This window comes from Macaca fascicularis, chromosome 8, assembly GCF_037993035.2.
Source record: "Macaca fascicularis isolate 582-1 chromosome 8, T2T-MFA8v1.1".
Lineage (NCBI taxonomy): Eukaryota > Metazoa > Chordata > Mammalia > Primates > Cercopithecidae > Macaca > Macaca fascicularis.
This window is the reverse complement of record NC_088382.1, coordinates 126570806-126591254: the sequence shown is the minus strand read 5'-3', so window position 1 is coordinate 126591254 and position 20449 is coordinate 126570806. Positions and strand designations below refer to the sequence as shown.

The 20449-nt window shown below is 42.5% G+C and overlaps 2 protein-coding genes and 1 long non-coding RNA gene across 4 annotated transcripts in view; 1 reads left to right on the top strand and 2 right to left on the bottom strand.

Annotated features, from left to right (window-relative positions):
* SLC30A8 (solute carrier family 30 member 8) overlaps positions 1-7871 on the bottom strand; it is a 248915-nt gene extending 241044 nt beyond the window's left edge. The window contains exons 1-2 of the mRNA XM_073999324.1: positions 7784-7871; positions 7063-7162 (exon numbers count right to left, since the gene is read on the bottom strand). The gene's annotated coding sequence lies outside the window, so the exon portion shown is untranslated. The remainder of the gene's footprint in view (positions 1-7062; positions 7163-7783) is intronic.
* On the top strand, positions 5713-11050 carry LOC102145114 (uncharacterized). Its single transcript, XR_006700490.3, has 4 exons — positions 5713-6442; positions 8245-8318; positions 8420-8638; positions 9721-11050. It is a non-coding gene; the product is annotated as an uncharacterized lncRNA (long non-coding RNA).
* A 1754-nt stretch (positions 11051-12804) lies between these two features.
* AARD (alanine and arginine rich domain containing protein) lies at positions 12805-18288 on the bottom strand. Of its 2 annotated transcripts, none has more exons than XM_005563964.5 (2): positions 17928-18288; positions 12805-13907 (listed from the first exon to the last, which is right to left on the bottom strand). In XM_005563964.5, the coding sequence occupies exons 1-2, from the start codon at positions 18249-18251 to the stop codon at positions 13764-13766; spliced, it is 468 nt and encodes a 155-aa protein (XP_005564021.2). In that variant the 5' UTR covers positions 18252-18288; the 3' UTR covers positions 12805-13763. The 2 variants fall into 2 exon arrangements, 1 of the variants encoding a protein (XP_005564021.2); XR_012416602.1 differs by having other exon boundaries at positions 13776-13907; positions 16425-18288.
* Positions 18289-20449: the final 2161 nt, after the last annotated feature.

The following is a 20449-nucleotide window of genomic DNA, read 5'->3' as shown; positions in this document are numbered from 1 at the left end:
GCTTCGGCTACCTAAAAGGGAAGGGCCCCGTCCTATGATCACGTGACTTGCTTCACCCTATCAATCACTTAGAAGATTCACCCTCCTTACTCTGCCCCTCTTGTCTTGTATGCAATAAATATCAGTACGCCCAGCCGTTCAGGGCCACTACCGTTCTCCGCATCTTGGTAGTAGGGGTCCCCCCGGCCCAGCTGCTTTCTCTTTGTGTCTTTATTTATTACTCTCTCTCGTTTCCACACACAGGGAGAACACCTGCTAAGCCCCACAGGAGTGGACCCTACAAAAATTACTTCACGTGTCACTTATTAAATGAAAATGTAATCACATAGCCAATCATAGTCATTTTTGCTATGCTTTAAAGCCTATGAATAAGATGTTGACCACTTTGTAATTGGTACCAGTCATTTGTAATTCTGAGAGAAAGATACAGATTGATTATATTTTAACATTTTTACTTCGGTGCCCTGATGAATTTGATTCTGAAACATTTCAGGATTAATTAAGTTTCAAAATAGAACTCAACTTTAAGTTGGCATTTCATTGATTTAAAACATGAAGTCCACTTTCTGTAATTCTCCATGGGACTATATAAGAGAGACTATCACATTGATTTTTTATGGCATCCCTTAGTAGATATGAATTTCTACTATATAGACACATACTGTTTTTTAGCATGCTTTTTAAACCCAATGAACTGTGTTTTCGTTGTAAGCATCATTTTTATTAAAAGATAAGAATCACCAGAAAGTGAAAATTTTACTATAGTATGGATGACCCGTCTAAGTTTCTGGCCCTGAAATTTTCATTTTTGATGACTGCCACCTCCACACTTCAGTTGCATCCTGGAGTTTGTCATGGCCTAGAACTGCTTCAGCTATGAACTCACAAACTCAATCATCTTACTCTCTCACCTTAACCTCTTATTTTGACTCTTACTCAATTTCTCTTACTATAGCTATTTTTCAGCCTGTCCCTTGAACCCCTTTGCTGCCTGCCTCCAGTCACCCACCTTAAGTCTTTAATCTTTACTCAAAGCACACTTTATTTCATCTTTGCATCCCTTCTGTTGAAATATTTTCAGTTTTATTGCCACCTTGTCCATATTCCGCTTATACATGACAGAATATGAATCCTGCTTTATCTATTCACTTTTCACAGTTAAGCCTGGGCTGCCTTACATTTATTGCCAACATAATTTCATGATCACCAACCTCAACTAAGTTCTGAATAGTACTTATAATCTGAGTTTTTGTAGTACACTCTCATTTTCCATTTTTTCCTGTTTTAGTTTCCTTGGGCTTCCATAACAAATTGCCACAAACTGGATGGCTCACAGTTCTGGAGACCTGAAGTCCAAAATCAAGGAGTCAGCAGGGTTAGTCCTCTGAGCACTCTGAGGGAGAATCCGTCTGTCCCACAATTCTCCTCTGGTTTCTTATGGTGCCAACAAATCTGTTTTTTTTTTTGTTTTTTTTTGTTTTTTTTTTTTTGAAACAGAGTCTCACTCTATCACCCAGGCTGAAATGCAGTGGCATGATCTCAGCTCACTGCAACTTTTGCCTCCCAGGTTCAAGCGATTCCTGTGCTTCAGCCTACCAAGTAGCTGCGACTACAGGCGTGCACCATCACACCTGTGTAATTTTTGTTTAGTAGAGACAAGGTTTCTCCCTGTTGGTCAGACTGGTCTCGAACTCCTGGCCCCAAGTGATCTACCCGCCTCAGCCTCCTAAAGTGCTGGGATTACAGGTGTGAGCCACCGCACCCGACCAAACCTCAGCATTCCCTGGCTTGTAGATGCAGCATTCCAGTCTCTTCTTGTCTTCACATGATGTTCTCTCTGTGTATCTTTTTGTGTCTTTGTATGGCCATCTTCCCACTGTTTCCATCTGTGTCATTGTTTCTCTCTTCTCAAAAGGACACTAGTCATCAGATTTAGGACCCACCCTAGCCCAAAATGACCTCATCTTAATTAATTGCATCTGCAAATACCCTATTTCCAAATAAGGTCTCATTCTGAAGTTCTAGGTGGACATGTATTTTGGAAGGATACCATTCAACCCAATACACTAGCTATTTCAAATTGTTCCCACATTCCTCAGATCTCTGATCCCATCATTTCTTCCTCACTGTAGGCACATAACCTTGAATCCTTGAATTTCACTACTGCACAGAGACAATGGAAGCCATCAAGAATTCTCTCTTTTCATCAACTGATACATTTACCTGGCCCCTCTACCATGCCCACTTATAACAGTGGATGTGGTGTTCCTCTTCCGATCTTAAGCTTCATACCTGTACTTTGTAGACCCTTCCCTCTCACTTTCTCAAGGCCCTCACTCTATCACTGACTTCTGACACTGATTTATATCATTGATCTCTACTTTTATTTGGCTATCCATTAACATTTAATCATATTCAAATATCTCACCTTACAAAAAATAACTAAAAAGAAATTTGACATCACATTTTTGCCTACCGAGCTCTCTCTCCTCCTTTACTCTTTAAAAACCAAACTATTTGAAAGAACGTTCTATATTCACTGTTTCCATTTTTGCATCTCCTGCTTACTCCTTCAGATTCTACACCTACCAGTCCACATAAATTGTTCTTTCCAAGGTCATCAATGGCCTTTATGTCACTATATTTAAAAGATATTTTTAGTCTATCATACTTGACCACTAGACAAGCCCTCATTAGTTTTCTTTGACACCATTCTCTCTCTCTCTAATGGCTTTTCAAACGTCATTGTAGGGTCCTCTTTTTCTGCCCAGCCATCAGATGTTGACATTTATGAGGATTCTATCCAATTCCTTTTTCTCTTCTCTTGGTTTTAATTTATTCCACTGCCATGGGTTTCAAATGCCATTTAATACTGCCTACTCAATGTCTCTACTTAAATGTATCAGACACCTCAAACTCAATAGTCCAAAACTGAATTCTCATGTCTCCCATTCCAAAATCTCATCTTCTTCTGGTGCCCTCTACTATCATAAATAAGATTACCATCTACTCGTCTTCCCATGCTTAAAACGAAGGCATTATCTTAACTATCTTCTCTCCGACTTCTCCATCACTCCCACATTCAATTACTTACCAGAAATTACTGATTCTTCTCCTAATTATTTCTTAGTTAGGCCTACTCTCTTCATCCTCACTACCACCACCCTAACTCCAGTCTGTTATTATCTGACCTATTTTTACTGGCCCTAAACCTAATCCAACTCCCCTCAGATTCATTTTCTCTACACTGCTCCCAGACAGATGGTTATTCAAAGCAAATATGAGAATCCTCTACTGAAATCTCATGGATGAATTCCAGTCTTAGCATTGAGTACAGATCTTCTGGAACTCTATTCCAGAGAGAAACAGGAATTCAAATTTCTTATCTTTGATTGAATTAAACAGAACTTGAAATGGGGGAAAACAGAAAACAACAGATGACGAGAAAAAGTTAATTTAAAAAATGCTACAAAACCCAGCAGAGCAGGGGAAGTCAGACATGAGTGCCTGCAAAAAAAGAATTTCATGAGAAGCAAGCAAAATTGCCCACATAGAACCCTAGAAAGCTTCAAGTTCCAGGTAATACAGGAAGTAGAGATGAGATGGTAGTAGAAATGTTTTCAGAGTTGTGGAATGATACAAGATTTGGCCAGAGATTCAAAGAAAGCTAAGCAAAATAAGCAATGTAATTATCGACATCAGAAAAAATGAAAATTTACACAAGATAAAAATATATTCACAGTCCACTACTTGACTCGGCCTGGAACAATTAAAATTACAAATAGAAATGTAAGAAAAATACAAAAAAAGTCATATTAGAATAAAGGGATTAGCAACAGAAAGAATATAAAATTCTCCTTTGTCAAATGGAATCAACCTCGATGCCCATTAATGATGAATTAGATTGAAAACAAATGTGGTACATATTCACCGTGAAATACTACGTAGCCATAAAAAAGAACAAAATGATGTCCTTGCAGGAACATGGATGCAGCTGGAGGCTGTTATCCTAAGCAAATTGACACAGGAACACAAAACCAAATACCACATGTTCTCACTTATAAGTGGGAGCTAAACATTAGGTACTCATGGACACAAAAATAGCAAAATAGACATGGGGGTCTACTAATGGGGAAAGGCAGGGAGGCAAGCATTGAAAAACTACTGGGCACTATGCTCAGTACCTGGATGCTGAGATTAACCGTGCCTCTAACCTCAGCATCACACAATATACCCAGGTAGAAACAATCTGCACCTGTACCCCCTGAATCTAAAATAAAAAGTTGACATTATAAATAAATAAATTTCCTCTTTGTTATACTAGGAAGACAATGTCTAAAATCTATAAATCAAAGATGCTTACTCACATTATCTAGAAGGTAAAAGAATGATAAGTGGCCAGGCCCGGTGGCTCATGCCTGTCATCCTAGCACGTTGGGAAGCAGAGTCGGGCATGTCACTTGATGTCAGGAGTTCAAAACCAGCCTGGCCAAAATGGTGAAACCCCGTCTCTACTTAAAAAACCAAAAACCAGATGAGATGGTGGGCCTTTGTAACCCCAGCTACTCGGGAGACTGAGGCAGGAGAATCGCTTGAACCTGGGAAGCGGAGGCTGCAGTGAGCGGAGATCATACCACTGCACTCCAGTCTGGGTGACAGAGGAAGACTCTAAGGAAAAAAAAAAATTGGCAGTGGTTTCCTTCAGGGTGAGGGGGCATGCCATCAACGGACTGATAATTTTTGTGTGAGATTTTTAGATTTAATTATTTGTATATTATATGCAAGTATTGCTATAATAAAAGCTAAATTTTAAAATATTTTTCAGTGGTTTACCCAGGCTCTTACGATACAGTCTGAACCCCAAAATATGGCTTGTGAGGCCTGTGGCAAAGCGTTCACCACTTCAACCACACTTAACACCTTCATTCTTTCTTGTAAGTGCCAAGTATATTGAGCTTTCTTTACCCTCTAAAACAAATGATGACTTTGCTCACCTCTAGTGTGTCCGGAATTGGCAGGTTCATTGATCTCGCCGACTTCAAGAATACAAACGTGGACCCTGACAGTGAGTGTTACAGTTCTTAAAGATGGTGTGTCCGGAGTTTGTTCCTTCAAACGTTCAGCTGTGTCCAGTTTCTTCCTTCCGGTGGGTTTGTGATCTTGCTGACTTAAGCAGTGAAGCTGCACACCTTCCCGGTGAGTGTTACAGCTCACAAACTCACCGCAAACCCATATAGTGAGCAGCCACAAGATTCATTGTACAAACAAAGCTTCCACAAGGTGGAAACCTACCCGAAAAGCTTACCAGTGCTCGCTTTGGCAGCCTGCTTTTATTCCCTTATCTGACCCACCCCCCCCCCCATCCACATCCTGCTGATTGGTCCGTTTTACAGAGAGTTGATTGGTCTATTTTACAGACAGCTGATTGGTCCGTTTTACAGAGAGTTGATTGGTCTATTTTACAGACAGCTGATTGGTCCATTTTACAGAGCGCTGATTGGTCCGTTTTACAGAGCGCTGATTGGTGCATCTACAATCCTTCAGCTAGACACAGTGCTAGACAGAAAAGTTCTCCTAGGCCCCCACTAGATTAGCTAGATACAGAGCACTGATTGGTGCATTTACAAACCGTGAGCTAGACACAGAGTGCTGATTGGTGCATTTACAATCCTCTAACTAGACATAAAAGTTCTCCAAATCCCCACCCGACTCAGGAGCGCAGCTGGCTTTGCTTAGTGGACCCCGCGCCAGGGTCGCCAGCGGAGCCGCCCGCCAGTGCCGCGCAGTGTCTACACTTCTCAGCCGTTTGGCGGTCGACGGGACCGGGCGCCAAGAAGCAGGGGGTGGCCTCCCTCGGGGAGGCTCGGGCCGCCTGGGAGCCCACCGCGGGAGGTGGGTGGGGGGAGGCCTCGGGCATGGCTGGCTGCAGGTCCCGAGCCCTGCCCCGCGGGGAGGCAGCTGAGACCCAGCGAGAATTCGAGCGCAGCGCCAGCGGGCCGGCAGTGCTGGAGGACCTGGCGCACCCTTTGCAGCTGCTGGCCCGGGTCGGGTGCTAAGCTCCTCACCGCCCCGGGCCGGCGCAGCGGCTCCAAGTGCCGGGACTCGCCGAGCCCGCGCCCACGCGAGCGGCGCGCACAGCCCCGGTTCCCGCCGCCGCCTCTCTTTCCACACGTACCCTCAAGTAGAGGGAGCCAGTTCCGGCCTTGGCCAGCTCAGAGAGGGGCTCCCACAGTGCAGCGGCAGGCTGAAGAGCTCTTCAAGCGCGGCCAGAGTGGACGCTGAGGCTGAGGAAGCGACGAAAGCGAGGGCTGCTAGCACGTTGTCACCTCTCTCTAGGACCTTCTATGAGATGTTGTTTCTGTCTAGGATTGCTATCTGCTGCTCCTCCCAACCGTCTCTTGGCTATGCTCCAAAACACCGCCTCTCTTGTTCCACATCCAAGGTAAGTTTGCTTCCTATTTACTCCCTTGGCACTCAACTTTGCTCTGTAATAGCATCTATCACATGTATGGTAATATCTTATTGAATTATCTGTTCCCCACCCTGCCATCTAGACTGCAAGCAACATGAGAGCCCAAATCCCATCTTTCATGTTTATTGTCCTATGCTCAGAATCCAGAAAGAGATGCTGATTTTAAAACTGATGCTCAACGCATAGCTAGAACAACGCCTGGCACCCAGTAGACGCAACAAAAAAGTTGAATGAATGACAGAAAGAGAGAGCAAATTTGCACTTAGATTCATGCTGTTCAATAAAGTTAACCCAAGGCAAAATTGTAAAAATACAAGGAATTTAACTTAAGTACTTTTTTTTTCTTTATAAACAAGCTTCCCTTGTTTAATTGCTTACTAAGCACACTCTAAATAAAGCTCAACCTTTTTGTATCACCACCAAGGTTAATTCACTAATGAGTTGGTAACAACATTGTTTCAAATTAAAACCATTAGCAGGAGATGACCATGCTTAATCCAAAGCATCTTAAAGATGATTATGAGTTAAATGCCTTACTCTACAAGTTTCTACGTGTGAGAAAATGAAGCCCAGAAACATCAACGACTCACCAGATACCACAAAGCAAATTCAGCTCAAAACTGGGTCTTCAGATTCCCAACACTGCACTCCCTCCAGAAGTAACGTCGCTTACTTGGAGAGAGAGACGTCCTGGGAAGACAGGATGAGGGTGATAATTTCTAAAGTTAGGCAAGCTTTCTTGATGCTCCTTAAATTTCAATAGCCTCAACCCACACCTACTTCAGCGGGTTACTGTAAGATTAACGAGTTATCAGCTATGATAGCACCTGGTAAATTATAAACTGGAAAGCACTTGGTAAACTGTAAAGTACTTGGTAAACGGTAACCATAAAGCCCAGTACAAATATTGGTGGATTTCAGAGAACATTGCCCTCTGACCCTGGCAATCCCACCGTAAAATCTTGAGCTATTTCTTTGCATGACAAGTCCCAGATTGAATCCTGTAGAAGTGTAGAGCAACTAGTATCCTCAGTACCAATTTGGAAGCAATATTTATAGAAATTCAATTCAGGCTGTTTTCTGACGGTTTGCTAAACTTCCCTGGTATAAAAATTTAAGAGTTGATAAACAGTTTACTATTCTGCTGCCAGTTCAGTCCTGAGACGCTTTTTTCATCCCCACTGCGTCCAGTTACCAAAAAAGGAAATGTCTTCTCTGACAGAATCAGATAGGTAGCGGGTTTTATAGGCATTAGAATGTCTTTAATGAGGGTGAGCATGGGGAAATGTTTTCAATAATTAGAACATTTACCGCAGGATTCTAGAGTCTCCCCGGGGTTCAGGAGAGGATTCTTCTCCAACAAGTCTTCCTTCAGTATGCATTAACTGATACTCTATTGCATAGAATTCATCCTCGCCAAAGGCATGTGTGAAACATTTAAGTAACCAAATGATGTCTCTGGAGTCCTGTGCCCATAGTTTCTGATGATATGTAGAGTTGCTCTCAGAGAGACACCACCACAAACCTTTGTGCCAGGAGGTTTTGGGGGATTAAGTTATCAGGGTGCTTTCAGGTGCAAGGAAATGAATACCCCAATAAAAGTGCCTCAAACAATTGGATTTTTATTATTGTTACTGTCTCGCAGAACAAGACTAGCCATAGGTAGGCAGTTGCTGGGTTGGGTCAGAAGCTCAGTGATGTGATCAAAGACACTGCTTCTTTTCATCTTTCTGTTCTCTCATCTTCAAAGTGCACTTGTATTTCCCACATAGGTCACAGGGTGGCTGCAGCATGGGCAAGTTTTACAATTGCATGTGAAAATATCTGGAAGAAAGAAAAAAAAGAGGTAGGGAGGAAGACAGCTTACCTTCTATTTCTCCTCATGTAAGGGGGAAAAAAATGTTTTTCAGAACCCTCCCCAGTAAACTTCCCTCTATGTTTTATTAGACACGACTGGATTCTAAAGCCATCTTGAACTGCAAGAGGGACAGGGAAAAGTGAAGCCGTCATCTCTGTCCCTGTCTTGGAATTGAGCACTTCCAACAGGCAAGAAGGATGAGCAAAACACTTGTTTTGTTGGATTGGCTGTTATAATAAGCCACTATTTGCGTGTTCTGAATACTTCACATGTATTAGTCCACTAGATCCTCATAACAAACTCTTGGGGTAAGCGTGATTCATTATTTACAGATAAGCAAACTGAAATGTAGAAGTGTTAAGTAACATAGTGAGGAGGTGAAGGAGCCAAGATTCCAACTCCACCATCCGGCCGCAGAGGCTACACAAGGCGTGGTTCTCAGCCAGCAGCGTCTGCCACAGCAGGCTGCCTCTAAAATAATAACACGTAACAGTTCTAAGTGATGCTCGTCTGCCTCAGAAGTGCAAATGTAACATTTCCCCCTGGCTGCAGTCATGATGTGGGTGAAAAGGGCAGAGGGGCATCCAAGAGTGACAAGAATTGCTTTCTGTCATCATCAAGGCTGCATCAGCTTACGCTGTGATCAGGATAAGGTTTGAGACCAGGAGAGTCTACTTCATTGCCAGGGGCCAGGGACAAATGGTCAGCTGTCCGTCATGCTATAATGGGAATCAGAAAGTCTCGGCAAGTCAGGGGCAAGTGGTTGAAGGATCCAGTTACAAGCAGGCAGGATTATAATAAAATAGAGGCTCTAAGAGGAATGTTTTAGGGGCATTTCCACTATCTCATTTTCAAATGAGAAAAAATGAGGCTAAATAAGGTGGAGAAATTTATCTAACATCACTCAACTAGTTTACACTCCAGGATGTGAGGACTTTTTTCCAGGTAGACACCAAGTAATAATTTGGAGGCATGTCTTCAATGAGACCTTCATTGTCTGACTCCTGCAAAAAGCATCTGTCCTAGCAATTCATACATTCTTCTATTATAATATTGAATTTATTCTCTAGTGCAAGGTCTCTCCCATTAGTTTGGGAGGCGCCCAGTAATAGCCAGACCACTCCCAACATCAGATGTGAATCTTGACATCTACTTGCTAGCTGAGTGGATCGTGATGAATTACATCACCTCTCCAACACTCACTCTCTTCTTCTGTAAAATGGGAAGTGCAATAGTTCCAACCTCACAGTTTTGTTGGGACAATTACATTTTAAACACATAGCGCTGCATGCCAGGCAGATTCAGGGGTTGGCAAGTAGCAGCGACTATTCACTTTATATCTTCCTGCTGCCTATTCCCATGTTTGCTAAATCAATTTTTCGATCCACAGAGGGAACTCCGGGACAACAACATAACAGCGAGCAGGTGGCAGAGCATCACCGAGACATAAAGATATGAGGAAGAGAGGGGCGCAGGGAAGGTATCAGTCCAAAAAGGTAGTAAGATCATATGAAACTAAAGATATGAAATAAACACGTGATGTAGAAGTTCCTTCGCCATTAACTCATTCTCCCAAACCTGATTTGAGTTCCTTAAGATTTAGGTAAGACAGGTCCCATTTTCACTGACTTCCTTGGAGAGACCTAAAGAATTTAAAGCAATTTGCTTTAGGTCATATAGTTGGTAAGTGGCAGAGCCAGGACTAAGCACCAAGTTCAAATAGCTCCAAAAACAGGTCCTACACACCTACAGTCACTGTGAGGATTAAATAAGCTGATACATGTACAGTTCTTGGTACAATGACTGGTACAGGAGTGGTGGTTGATGCCTTTGTTAGTTTCATCATTATTACATTTCAACAGATCCCTCTCGTACTGGTATCAGAAGAGAAAGACTATGACATTATTGCTTCTAAGGAAGAGGTGAAGCCCTCTCACCCCCAATATGCCTCAATGCCAGAATCAGGAGGCAGATGAGAGGTACACAGCCCCCTGAGAAGCAGTGCTTGACACAGGCTACTGTAATAGGTGTCCATCCATCCAAGTCCTACTGCCCAGCACTCAGCTCAGACGGAACAAGAGGCTGCCAGACGAGAGGTAGGGAGGGTGGCACAGATGCAACTGTCACCCTAACTGTATTTCTCACCCTACCATAACCTTCATTACTGACATGGTCAAAAAGAAAACAGAGGCTGCAGCAATGGCAGCAGAAGCAGCAATGAAAGCAACCAAGAGAGAAGGCAGCTGGCACTGGAGGGCCTCGTGCCAGGTTCCAGGCACAGAGGGATTCTGGCAGTGATTACAGCGGTAAATAGAGCTGATGGTTGTGCCGGGGCCCTGGGCCTACCAGGAAGGGAGCAGGGGAGATGAGATTCTTATAATTACACTGCTTTAGACTCAGCTATCATGGGGTTACCCACAGAGGACTCTGATCTGTCCCCAGGCTGGGAGTTGCAGAAGCACCTGTTACAGCAGAAGTCGTTTGGCAAGCCAAACAAAACACGGATTCATCCAGGCCACCTGTAAAGGAATTTGATGCCTAACAACCTAGGCAAAGCTTCTAATTGTCATAATTAATTTGGCACCTATTCACTGGTAGGTGCTAAACAAGTACCATATGGCGAAAGCCCATTTCCTGCTAACGTGGTTTAATCCCCCCTATGATTAGAGCTGCGAGAAATTGTGTCATTTGAAAAACTCAAGCACAATATTTTCCTCACAAAACTGTTTTTAGTGTCTCTTCTTTTGGCCCTCTCTCTCCCACTATTGTTACGAACATCTTAACTTTCTTCAGTTTATCCAGCTACTGCTTCCCCGATGCATAATTTAGGTTATAATTATTTTCTCATTTTCCCCTCCAGCTGGCACTAGTTTGGTGCTCCCATTTCATAGATCTTTAAAATGGCACACTGTTGCTCTGGCTTATTTAGAAATCCTGGAAAGAGGGGAAGTGTAGATTGCAGGGCAGCCTCAGCCCTCAGAAAAGTTTATCTGCTCTATCATGGGTCCCAGCTGACAGGATGCCAGGCCAGCAAGCTAACAACCAACAGCTGAGCGCCATGGCAAAGAACTATATAACGACAATCATCTGGCCTCTGCTACTTTAAAAACAAAAGGCAAGAGATAGCATACTGGAGAGGAAAGAAAATAAAAATTTTTAATAATGATAGTGTCCCACGTATCAAGCTCCCATTGTATTTCCACATGGCACAGTTAATATCAGAGGCTACCTCCACTGATTCAGACTTCCATCAAACAAGACACGTGGGACACAAAGGAGTTTCTCATTCTGTTTCTGTATATGTCACCCTAAAAAAATACAGTGATCCAAAGTTCATCACTGAAAGATGTGGGGAAAAAGTGGTGACCAAAACTTTGCAGTGTAATAATGGACCTTTTTTAACCTAAAAATGTGAAAAACAATGCATCAATTTTCATACTTTTAAATTTTCTTTCTTTTGATCCCCAATATATTATCAGTATACTCAAATGACATTAATATTAACCAATGTCAGCAGTCTGTATTCTGTAAGGAATTGAGCTCATATAATGAATCACCTTGAGTATTTTTCAAACACAAAATTACAACGATTTATAAATGTTCATCTTTAAAACACATTTGAGAATGATTGTCCCAAAGGTTAAGTAGAAGCTTTTTCAAAAAACAGATCACAAGGAACTGTGCCAACCCTTTCTTGAAAATTTCTATAAAATTCAAAGGAAGAAATAAATAGGAAATCTAGTTTATAAATGAAATTTAATATAGTAATCGTATATTTATAGGCCAAGAGCTCATATGCAAAACGTCTGAAGGAACGCAATGGTCAGATACTGAGATGCTGGCGACTGGTCATTTGCCAATGCCGAACTTGGGAATTCCTCATTTATATAGAGGGCAATTAAGTACCAAAGGGCTAGAATAACTTTACTTATCGTGGGAAAAAAAAGGTTAAGGACAAACTAAACTTAGTCCAGATAATTCTCAGATCCTCACATAAAACAACTTGCATTTCTTTTATTACTATTATTATTTATTTTTATTTTTTTGAGGCCAAGTCTCCCTCCGTCACCCAGGCTGGAATGCAGGGGCATGATCTCAGCTCACTGCAACCCCCACCTCCCAGGTTCAAGGGATTCTTATGCCTCAGCCTCCTGAGTAGCTGGTACTACAGGTGAGCATCACCACGCCCTGCTAATTTTTGTATTTTTAGTAGAGACGGGGTTTTGCCATGTTGGCCAGGCTGTTGTTGAACTCCTGAGCTCAAGCAATCTGCCCACCTCGGCCTCCCAAATTGCTGGAATTACAAGCATGATCCACCATGCTGGCTCTTGCATTTATTTTAAAAAGAGAAAAACCGTGTCTCTTCTGTTCTCCTTTGTCTTCAAGAACTGATTGTTATAGTTTATTAAATATTAAAATTACATAGCTTGTTATAAATTTGTATTTTGCAGACAATAACCATTATAAATATCACTTAGATCTGCAACTATTTTTTATTAACTTTATTGTTTGCATTAAAAAGACAGCACTTTTTGGGTACAGTTAGATAGTCCAACTCAATGGTAAGAACCATTTTAACTCCTAAAACTGAACAACTGTGTTAGTTGTGAACACTAGATATAAGTCATGAAACTCCAGCTTGAATTTACTTAGGCAAAAAGAGATTTTATGAAAAGGATATCAGAATGTTTCATGTATATAAACAAGAGCAAGGCCTGGAGTCTTATACAACTTGACCCCAGGAAAAAGGAAGCGAAGCACTCTCCCTCCCTCCCCTTTTGTGCTTTTAGTGGTTCCATTTCAGTCACCTCCATTAGGGGGTGAACTTTCTCACATGGTGACCACCAGCAGCTTCCAAGCCCCTGATCCACAACTTCTACTGGCAGAAATACTCATCTACTCTTTTAGTGCCCATTCAAAAAATCCTAAGGACAAACCCATCAGCCTGCCTTGAGCTGCATGACTACATCCAGGAAGGTGGAGTACCCTTAGTCACAGACCACCTAAACGGCATGATTAGTATTCAAGTAGAAATAATTATCCACAAAAAGCAGGGCAGGCCGCTGGACAGACAAACCGAGAATAATCAAGTAAAGCAAAACAAGCACGAACTCTGAAAGCTCAGGCAATGCCAGAAAGGTCAGGTGACACAAGGTGGAATACCGAAAGTTGGCATTAAAGCATTCTTAGAGAGAGAGAGAGAGAGAGAGTTATATTTTACTTCTATGTCCCAGTCAAAACAACAAATAACTTTAAAACTTGGAATACATCATTTTTCTCTCCCCTCTCTTAGATGTTTTTCTGTCACCTTCCCCTGTCATCTAAGTTTTGGGTCTATAAATTGCCCCTCAAAACTTATGCAAAGCATAAGGTGTTCATCAGAATTGTTTCAGGGTTGTGTTTTAGGATCAAGAGCTTCTTGTGTGCATTTCTTTATTCCAGATTCACAGCATCATCTTTTGGGCTTTGAGAGTCTGATGTAATTTCCAGTTCATACTCCTTTTTCAATTGCTGCACTTTCACGTTTAGGTCCAGTAAAGTTCTAGCCAGCTGGTGGTTTTGGAAATGCATTTCCACCTAAAAGTTAGAAAAAAATAAAAATTTTTATTAGCATGAGATACAGATCAAATGAAACCACTCTCTGACTACACAGAAGAAATAAGTTTGTAGGAAAAGAAATTAAGATATCAAGAAAGATGTATTTCTTATCTTATTCTCCAGTTCTATTTGGTCTGGCTATAAAACTGACTTTCTATATGACAAGGTAAAATCCAGATATATAAATAGCTTTTGAAATGGCCTTGAAATGAAAACAAAAACAGCTGATGCACAAAGCTGTCCATATGAAAAATACCTATGTACTGAAGGCTGTTTTCAAGCAATAGCATGTGATCCACAATGAAATCATTTCTCTTTATGTGCCTTCTGAGCCACAGGATAACTGCCTACAGCCACCTGAGTATTCAGAATCTGTGCCTATTTACTTGATTACTTACCATTTCAAGTTTTCAGGATTTTAAATGGTCTACCTGCTGAGCAAAAGCATTTAATGACACCTTAGAGGCACATGTATAGTTATGTGTACTTATATTATCTAACATTTTTCACTCTGGAGTGAAATCTGTTAGATATCAAGGCTGATTTATACCATCCTCCAATGGGAGTTTTATGAAGGTCCTCATGTGTTTCAAAAAAGATCTCTCGGGCATGTTACCCCGGGGACAGTCCAGCAAAGCTTAGTCCAACGTAATCTTTGTATTATAACTGAAAACTAATGATCAACTACTTGCAAATTTCTTCAGCTAGGGCTTGTTTAATGCAGTTCATGAGGAATTTGTTCTCTCTGCTAAAAAAGCTTCATCAGCTTGTCAGTAGAAACCACCCCAGGATGAACCAGGACAGTGTGTTGGTAAAAAGTAAATACTCATGGTCACCTAATTTGCAAAATAAAGCTACTGGATAAAACTATCTTTCAGTTTTTCTCTGAGACATGCTTCTCCATTCTGCAGCACCTAGAATCATTTTTCTGACAGCAAGAATTAGGAAAGAATAAAATAAGTGAATGTCCAGCAAACAAGCAGTAACAGTAACCATACAATCACCACCAAAAAACCCTTGCACCTTGCCTGCAGGAAGCTTCAGCTCTCTAGGGTAGCCCAGATGCTTTATAATCCTGCTCTACTTTTGTGCTTCCTTTCCTGGCCCTCTTTCCAATGCCAGCTCCCACTGCAGCTGGTCAGAAACCTTGCCAGTACCTGAACAGACGCTGAGCTGAAGCACACCTCTTTCTGTCCCCATTTCTGTTTAAGATGCCCTTTGCCAGCTCTCTCTGCTGAACCCAGTCAAACGCCAGCTCTTCTGAGAAGCCTTCCCTGATTGCATGGGCAGACGTAATTGCCTCTTATCTGTGCATCCGCAGCACTCTGTACAAGTGTCTCTCAGAACACGCTAACCAGACCAGACTGATGATTTTGAGGGTAGAGACTGTATCTTATTCATAATTGTATCCCCAACTAAGAGTGCACTGTCTGGGCACACAACCCAGTAGGTTCTCTTTGTGTTTGTTATAAAAGTGAGTGAATTAATTAACTGATGAATATCCATCCTGTACTTTCATGCAAGAATCAAGAAGAAAAATTACTGGTAATGATTTACCATCTAAATTAAGTATGTATAATTCACACTTATGAAATTCAAACATCAATGGTTCTTTAACTTTTCTTTCATCGTGGATCTCTTTGAGAATCTGATGAAAGATATGAACCCTCTGATGAAAAACTATATGCACATCAAAAATTTTGTATACAATTTTAGGTATATAGAACCCCTGAAATCCACTCACAGACCCTAGAAATCAATGATTCTCACTAAGAAAACCCAAACAACAAAAAATAGTATAAATAGCAACACAACTCTAAATTAAATTTGCTCATCATCGTTCCTTACAAATACTATCCTAATACATGATACATGTACATTTGTATAGCAATGTATGTCAGTTCCTGTAAAAATCCAGTTAATAGCCAAAAATTGAAAACTAAGTATTCTAGTGGTGATGATATTAAGGTACAGTATCCACACTCGTGTGCCTCTTCCTTATGACCAGGATAAAATGATTGACCAAGATGTTGACCATCGTCTGTAACCCAAGGACACATTATTTGTGTATGTGTAAACTTCGCTGGTTCCCTCCTGGAAAAAGTCCTGATTTTTTGATAGGAATGTATCTGTTCTTTTTTGGTACAGAGTCCAAGGTCTATAATAATCATTACAATAATAGCCACTAAACAATACCCATGGTCTAAGCATTTCATAGAATATTATCTCACATAAGCTCTGGAATCCTATGAGATTATAAATTCCATTTTACAGATGGGTAAACAAACTCAAACTGGCTAAGTACCAATCCCAAAGTTGTAGGGCCAGCAAGTGTTTGCAGAACCTGTAAATGGTAATGTTGGTATTTGAGCCCTCATCTGTTTAGATTTTATTGCCACCAGCGGTCTACAGTCATACCACCCCGAATGCCCCAATCTCACCAGATTTTATTGCCACCCCCAACATACTACTTGTCTAAAGCTCCTAACAACTTACCAGAATGTTAAGGTTGAAAGCTGTCTCAGAGCTTATTCAGTGTAATCTCCTCATCTGATTTAAATGTGAGTCCCCTGAGGCTCAGGAAGGGGTACCGGCAGATCCCAAGACTCCAATGCAGAGATGGCTGTGCCAGGTTTCAGCCTTCCAGTTTAGCATCCTGGCCCATAGCACAGGCCTCCAGGGGCCGAATGAGGTGGCTCCGGCTGCCCTGCTGCTCAGACTCACCGCTTAGGCTTGGGGTGAAAACCAGGTGTTTCTTCGACATTGTTGGATCAGATAGTAAATCTGGTAGTAAATCTAATTTAACCCATGTTAACAATGTGAATCTGACAAGGAATTTCGGATATTGTCTTTTTTTTTTTTTTTTTTTTGAGACGTCTCGCTCATGTCGCCCAGGCTGGCATACAATGGCACAATCTCGGCCCACTGCAGCCTCTCCGTCCCGGGTTCAAGTGATTCTCCTGCCTCAGCCTCCTGAGTAGCTGGGATTATAGGCGCCAGCCCCCATGCCCAGCTAATTTTTGTATTTTTAGTAGAGACGGGGCTTCACCATGTTGGCCAGGCTGGTCTTGAACTTTTGGCCTCAGGTGTTCCCTTGCCTTGGCCTCCCAAAGAGCTAGGATTACAGGCGTGAGCCACAGCACCGGCCTAATACTGTTCTTAAACTCAGAAATGCACATTCTTAAGACAATTTACTGATGGTTGGATCAGTTCTAAAGTAGTGGTTAATTGTATTAGTGTATTAGTAATCAGTGCAAAAGAGAAGAATTTTCCAAGTCTCCACTGCACACTTTCCTAGGCAGCACCATTTTAAAGTTTGAATTGCTCCTATTCATTGTGTCCTTTTCAAATCGTGACTAATTTCCAGTTTTTTTAATTTAAAAAAAAAATCAGTCAGCTAAAATACTTACCTGTACACCCTCCTGTTTAATATTCGGACATAACCTGTGTAATGTTCAAAACTGGGCAATTTTACAAAATGCCTTATTTCCAGTTTTCTGAATTATTACCCACGGGAAAGATAAGAATAAAACTTGCGGGGTATAAAGAAAGAGTTTACTGATGGACAGTCTCCATCAGTCCCAAGAGAGTTTATGTCATGGAAGTTTCCTCCTCCATGAGCCATAGTTACACATAGTCACAGTTCCCTACAGGGCAGAAAACTATAGAAACGGGTTGGGGAGGAGACATCTTGGGTATGTCACTGGTAGACCAGGCAACTCCCCCCCCAACACCACCACCACCACTACCACCACGGGTCCTGTAGGGCCCCTTTCCTTCCCAACGATGCTGGAGAGGCGGGGCGTCAACGCCGTGTCCAGACCTGAGCTGGCCTCCCCAGGAAGAATAGCCGAAGGGGCCAGGGCTCCCTCCCTGGGAACAGCTCCCGTCGCTCTCCCCAAGGTCTCGGGTGGGCTACGCGGCCAGCTGCTCTGGAGCCCGAGGAGAGGTCCCGGGAGAGGGAGTCCTGGGAGCCGTCCGCCCAGCCCGTGCTCTCACCAGCTCCGCCCGCAGCCCGGCCAGGGTGGCCTCGACGCGCGCCCAGCTCTGCTCCTCCCGCGCCGCCGCCGCTGCCGCCGCCTCCCGCTCGCGCCTCGAGGTCCCACGCTGCACCGCCCACTGGAAGGCGCGAGTCAGCCGTCGTTTGAGGTCCTCCAGCAGCGGGCTGGCGGCGAGGGCCTCCTCCTGGACGTCCGTGCTCCTGCCGTCCCCGGGGAAGCCGCACGCGGGACGAGGTGGGAACCAAAGCTCCGCTCTACCTGGGAGTCCCTGGAGACCCTGGGAAATTCTCTGTCTGAAGCGGCGGAAGTCCCCGGGGCCCATCACGGAGACGCCTGGTCACTCCTTCAGCGCTGCTGCCGAAAGATAAGTTTCCTAGTTTGATGTTTAAAGCTGGTCAGGGCGGGGGCGGAGGTAATTCAAGAACTCTTGCCAAGTGGGACGCTGCAACTGCCCCGCCATTCAGAGACGCTCCTTTACTCCCAGTCCCATCTTAGTCCTCCATTAGCGACAGAGGAAGGAGGCGTTCCCATAACTCCAGAAGTTTCAGCTGGGTCGCTTTTTTCTGCTGCTTTCATTGAAAGGAAGTCTTTCTAAGGAGAAGGCTTGGGAACTGAGCAGTCAGTCTACATAAGTGGAAGTGGAGGTACAGGTGGAAGGTTTGTGACCAAAGGTAGAATATTTCAACCCAAAGCCGCCTTAGTTGCCTTGATCTCCTAATACTTCATTCCTTAAAAACAATTTTTTTTTCTTACTACTCTCTGCCAGGCACTTTGCCAAGTTTGGGGGATGCCAAGGCTTAATTAGACCCCTTACCTTTCCCTAGGAATTGACCGCAGTCAAGGGGGAGAAGCTTGGCCCTATTTGCCAGTTAGAATGGACTTTCTACAAGTTCAGTAAGGCATACCTAGAAGTCTGGGTCTCCATGCTCCTTTCTGCGTTTGACTCCTGTCTGCCATGTCCACGTTTATGAAGGGATTAAAATGAAAAATCAGAATTCCCCTTAGCCCAAAGTGTGTGTGTTTAATTCCCAGCTGATAAGGTTTGGATCTGCGTCATCACCAAATTCCAGTGGAATTGTAATCCCCAGTGTTGGAGGTGAGGCCTGGTAGGAGGTGATTAGATCATGGAGGTAGAGTTCTCATGAATGGTTTAGCCCCATGCCCACCTGGTACTTTATAGTGAATGAGTTCTTAAGAGATCTGGTTGTTTAAAGTATGCGGCACCTCCCCTCTCTCTCTCACTCCTGCTCCTGCCATGTAAGACACCTGCTCTCGCTTTGCCTTCCACTATGAGTAAAAGCTCCCTGAGGCCTCTCCAGAAGCAGACGCTGCCATGCTTTCTGTATAGCATGCAGAACCATGAGCCAATTAAACCTCTTTTCTTTCCAAATTACCCAGTCTCTGGTATTTCTTTATAGCAGTGGGAGAACAGACTAATGTACCAACTCCAGGTAATCATGTGACAATATTACTTGTATGTCCTTTATCAAAGAACATATTCTGCCTCTTTTTGATCTAATAAGAATTTCTAAAAAGGAGTGAACAATCCAAACTTTTGTATGATCATAGAATGCAATTACAAAAGAAAACATAATTTAGACACAACTCTCACCTTATTCATTATTCATTCATTCATTTATTCATTCAAAAGTTACAAGTCACTTGCAATGTTCCAGGGTCCATGGTAGGCATCGAAGGCATTAACAACTGATTTTTATTCGTGCTTAGTATGTGCCAGGCAATTTTTATGTGTTTAATCTCGACACCTACCTTGTGAGGTAAGTACTATTAGTTTCTGCATTTTACAGTTGAGGAAACTAAGGCAAGAGGTTAAGACATACACCAAATATCTCAAAGCTGGTAAGGGATCCACTGGAAGTTTGCACCTAAGAAGTCTGGCTTGTGCTCCAAACCACTGGGATACGCCCTGGATAAGCTTTATCTCCCAAAGAGGAAGAGAATTGCTAAGTTTATATGTTGCATGAGTGAGTGAGTGAGATTAAGTGTTCAAATTCACTATGCTCATAAACTTCGGCTCTATTGAAATGGCTTAGGCTCAACTGGATAAGGAGGAATACAGGTTACTCAGCCTGTGCAGACAATGTACTAAATTCAACAGCTTGCAATAGTTTATAACCCAAGCACAGTAAAATTCCTACTATTGTATATTGCTTCATAAAGATTCCCTAGAAATATCTGAAGATGTGTTGTCTTGTTAGAAATTATAAAAATCCATGTGGTCTGCCATGCACCAACAGAGTATGAATTTAGGGTTTTTTGTTGGTTAGTTGGTGATAGGTTGATGGGGCTTGAAAACCACCAGTAGTCAATGTACAATATAAACTTTTAAAATGAATTTTTTGCTATGATTTATTCACTTCCATTTCCAGATCATTTACTTCAACAAGAATTTCAGTTAAGTTCAATTTAACTCAACAGTGAATGGTGCATGTTCAGTGTTAAGAATTGTGCCATATGAGGGAGATACAAAGATGAATAAGGCATAGTTTTTGTCCCCCA

Coding starts and splice junctions, on each gene's coding strand:
- AARD (XM_005563964.5), bottom strand. CDS start 18,251: ATGGGCCCCGGGGACTTCCGCCGCTTCAGACAGAGAATTTCCCAGGGT. Junction 13,908..17,927: donor CCGGGCTGCGGGCGGAGCTG/GTGAGAGCACGG, acceptor TCTAACTTTTAG/GTGGAAATGCATTTCCAAAA.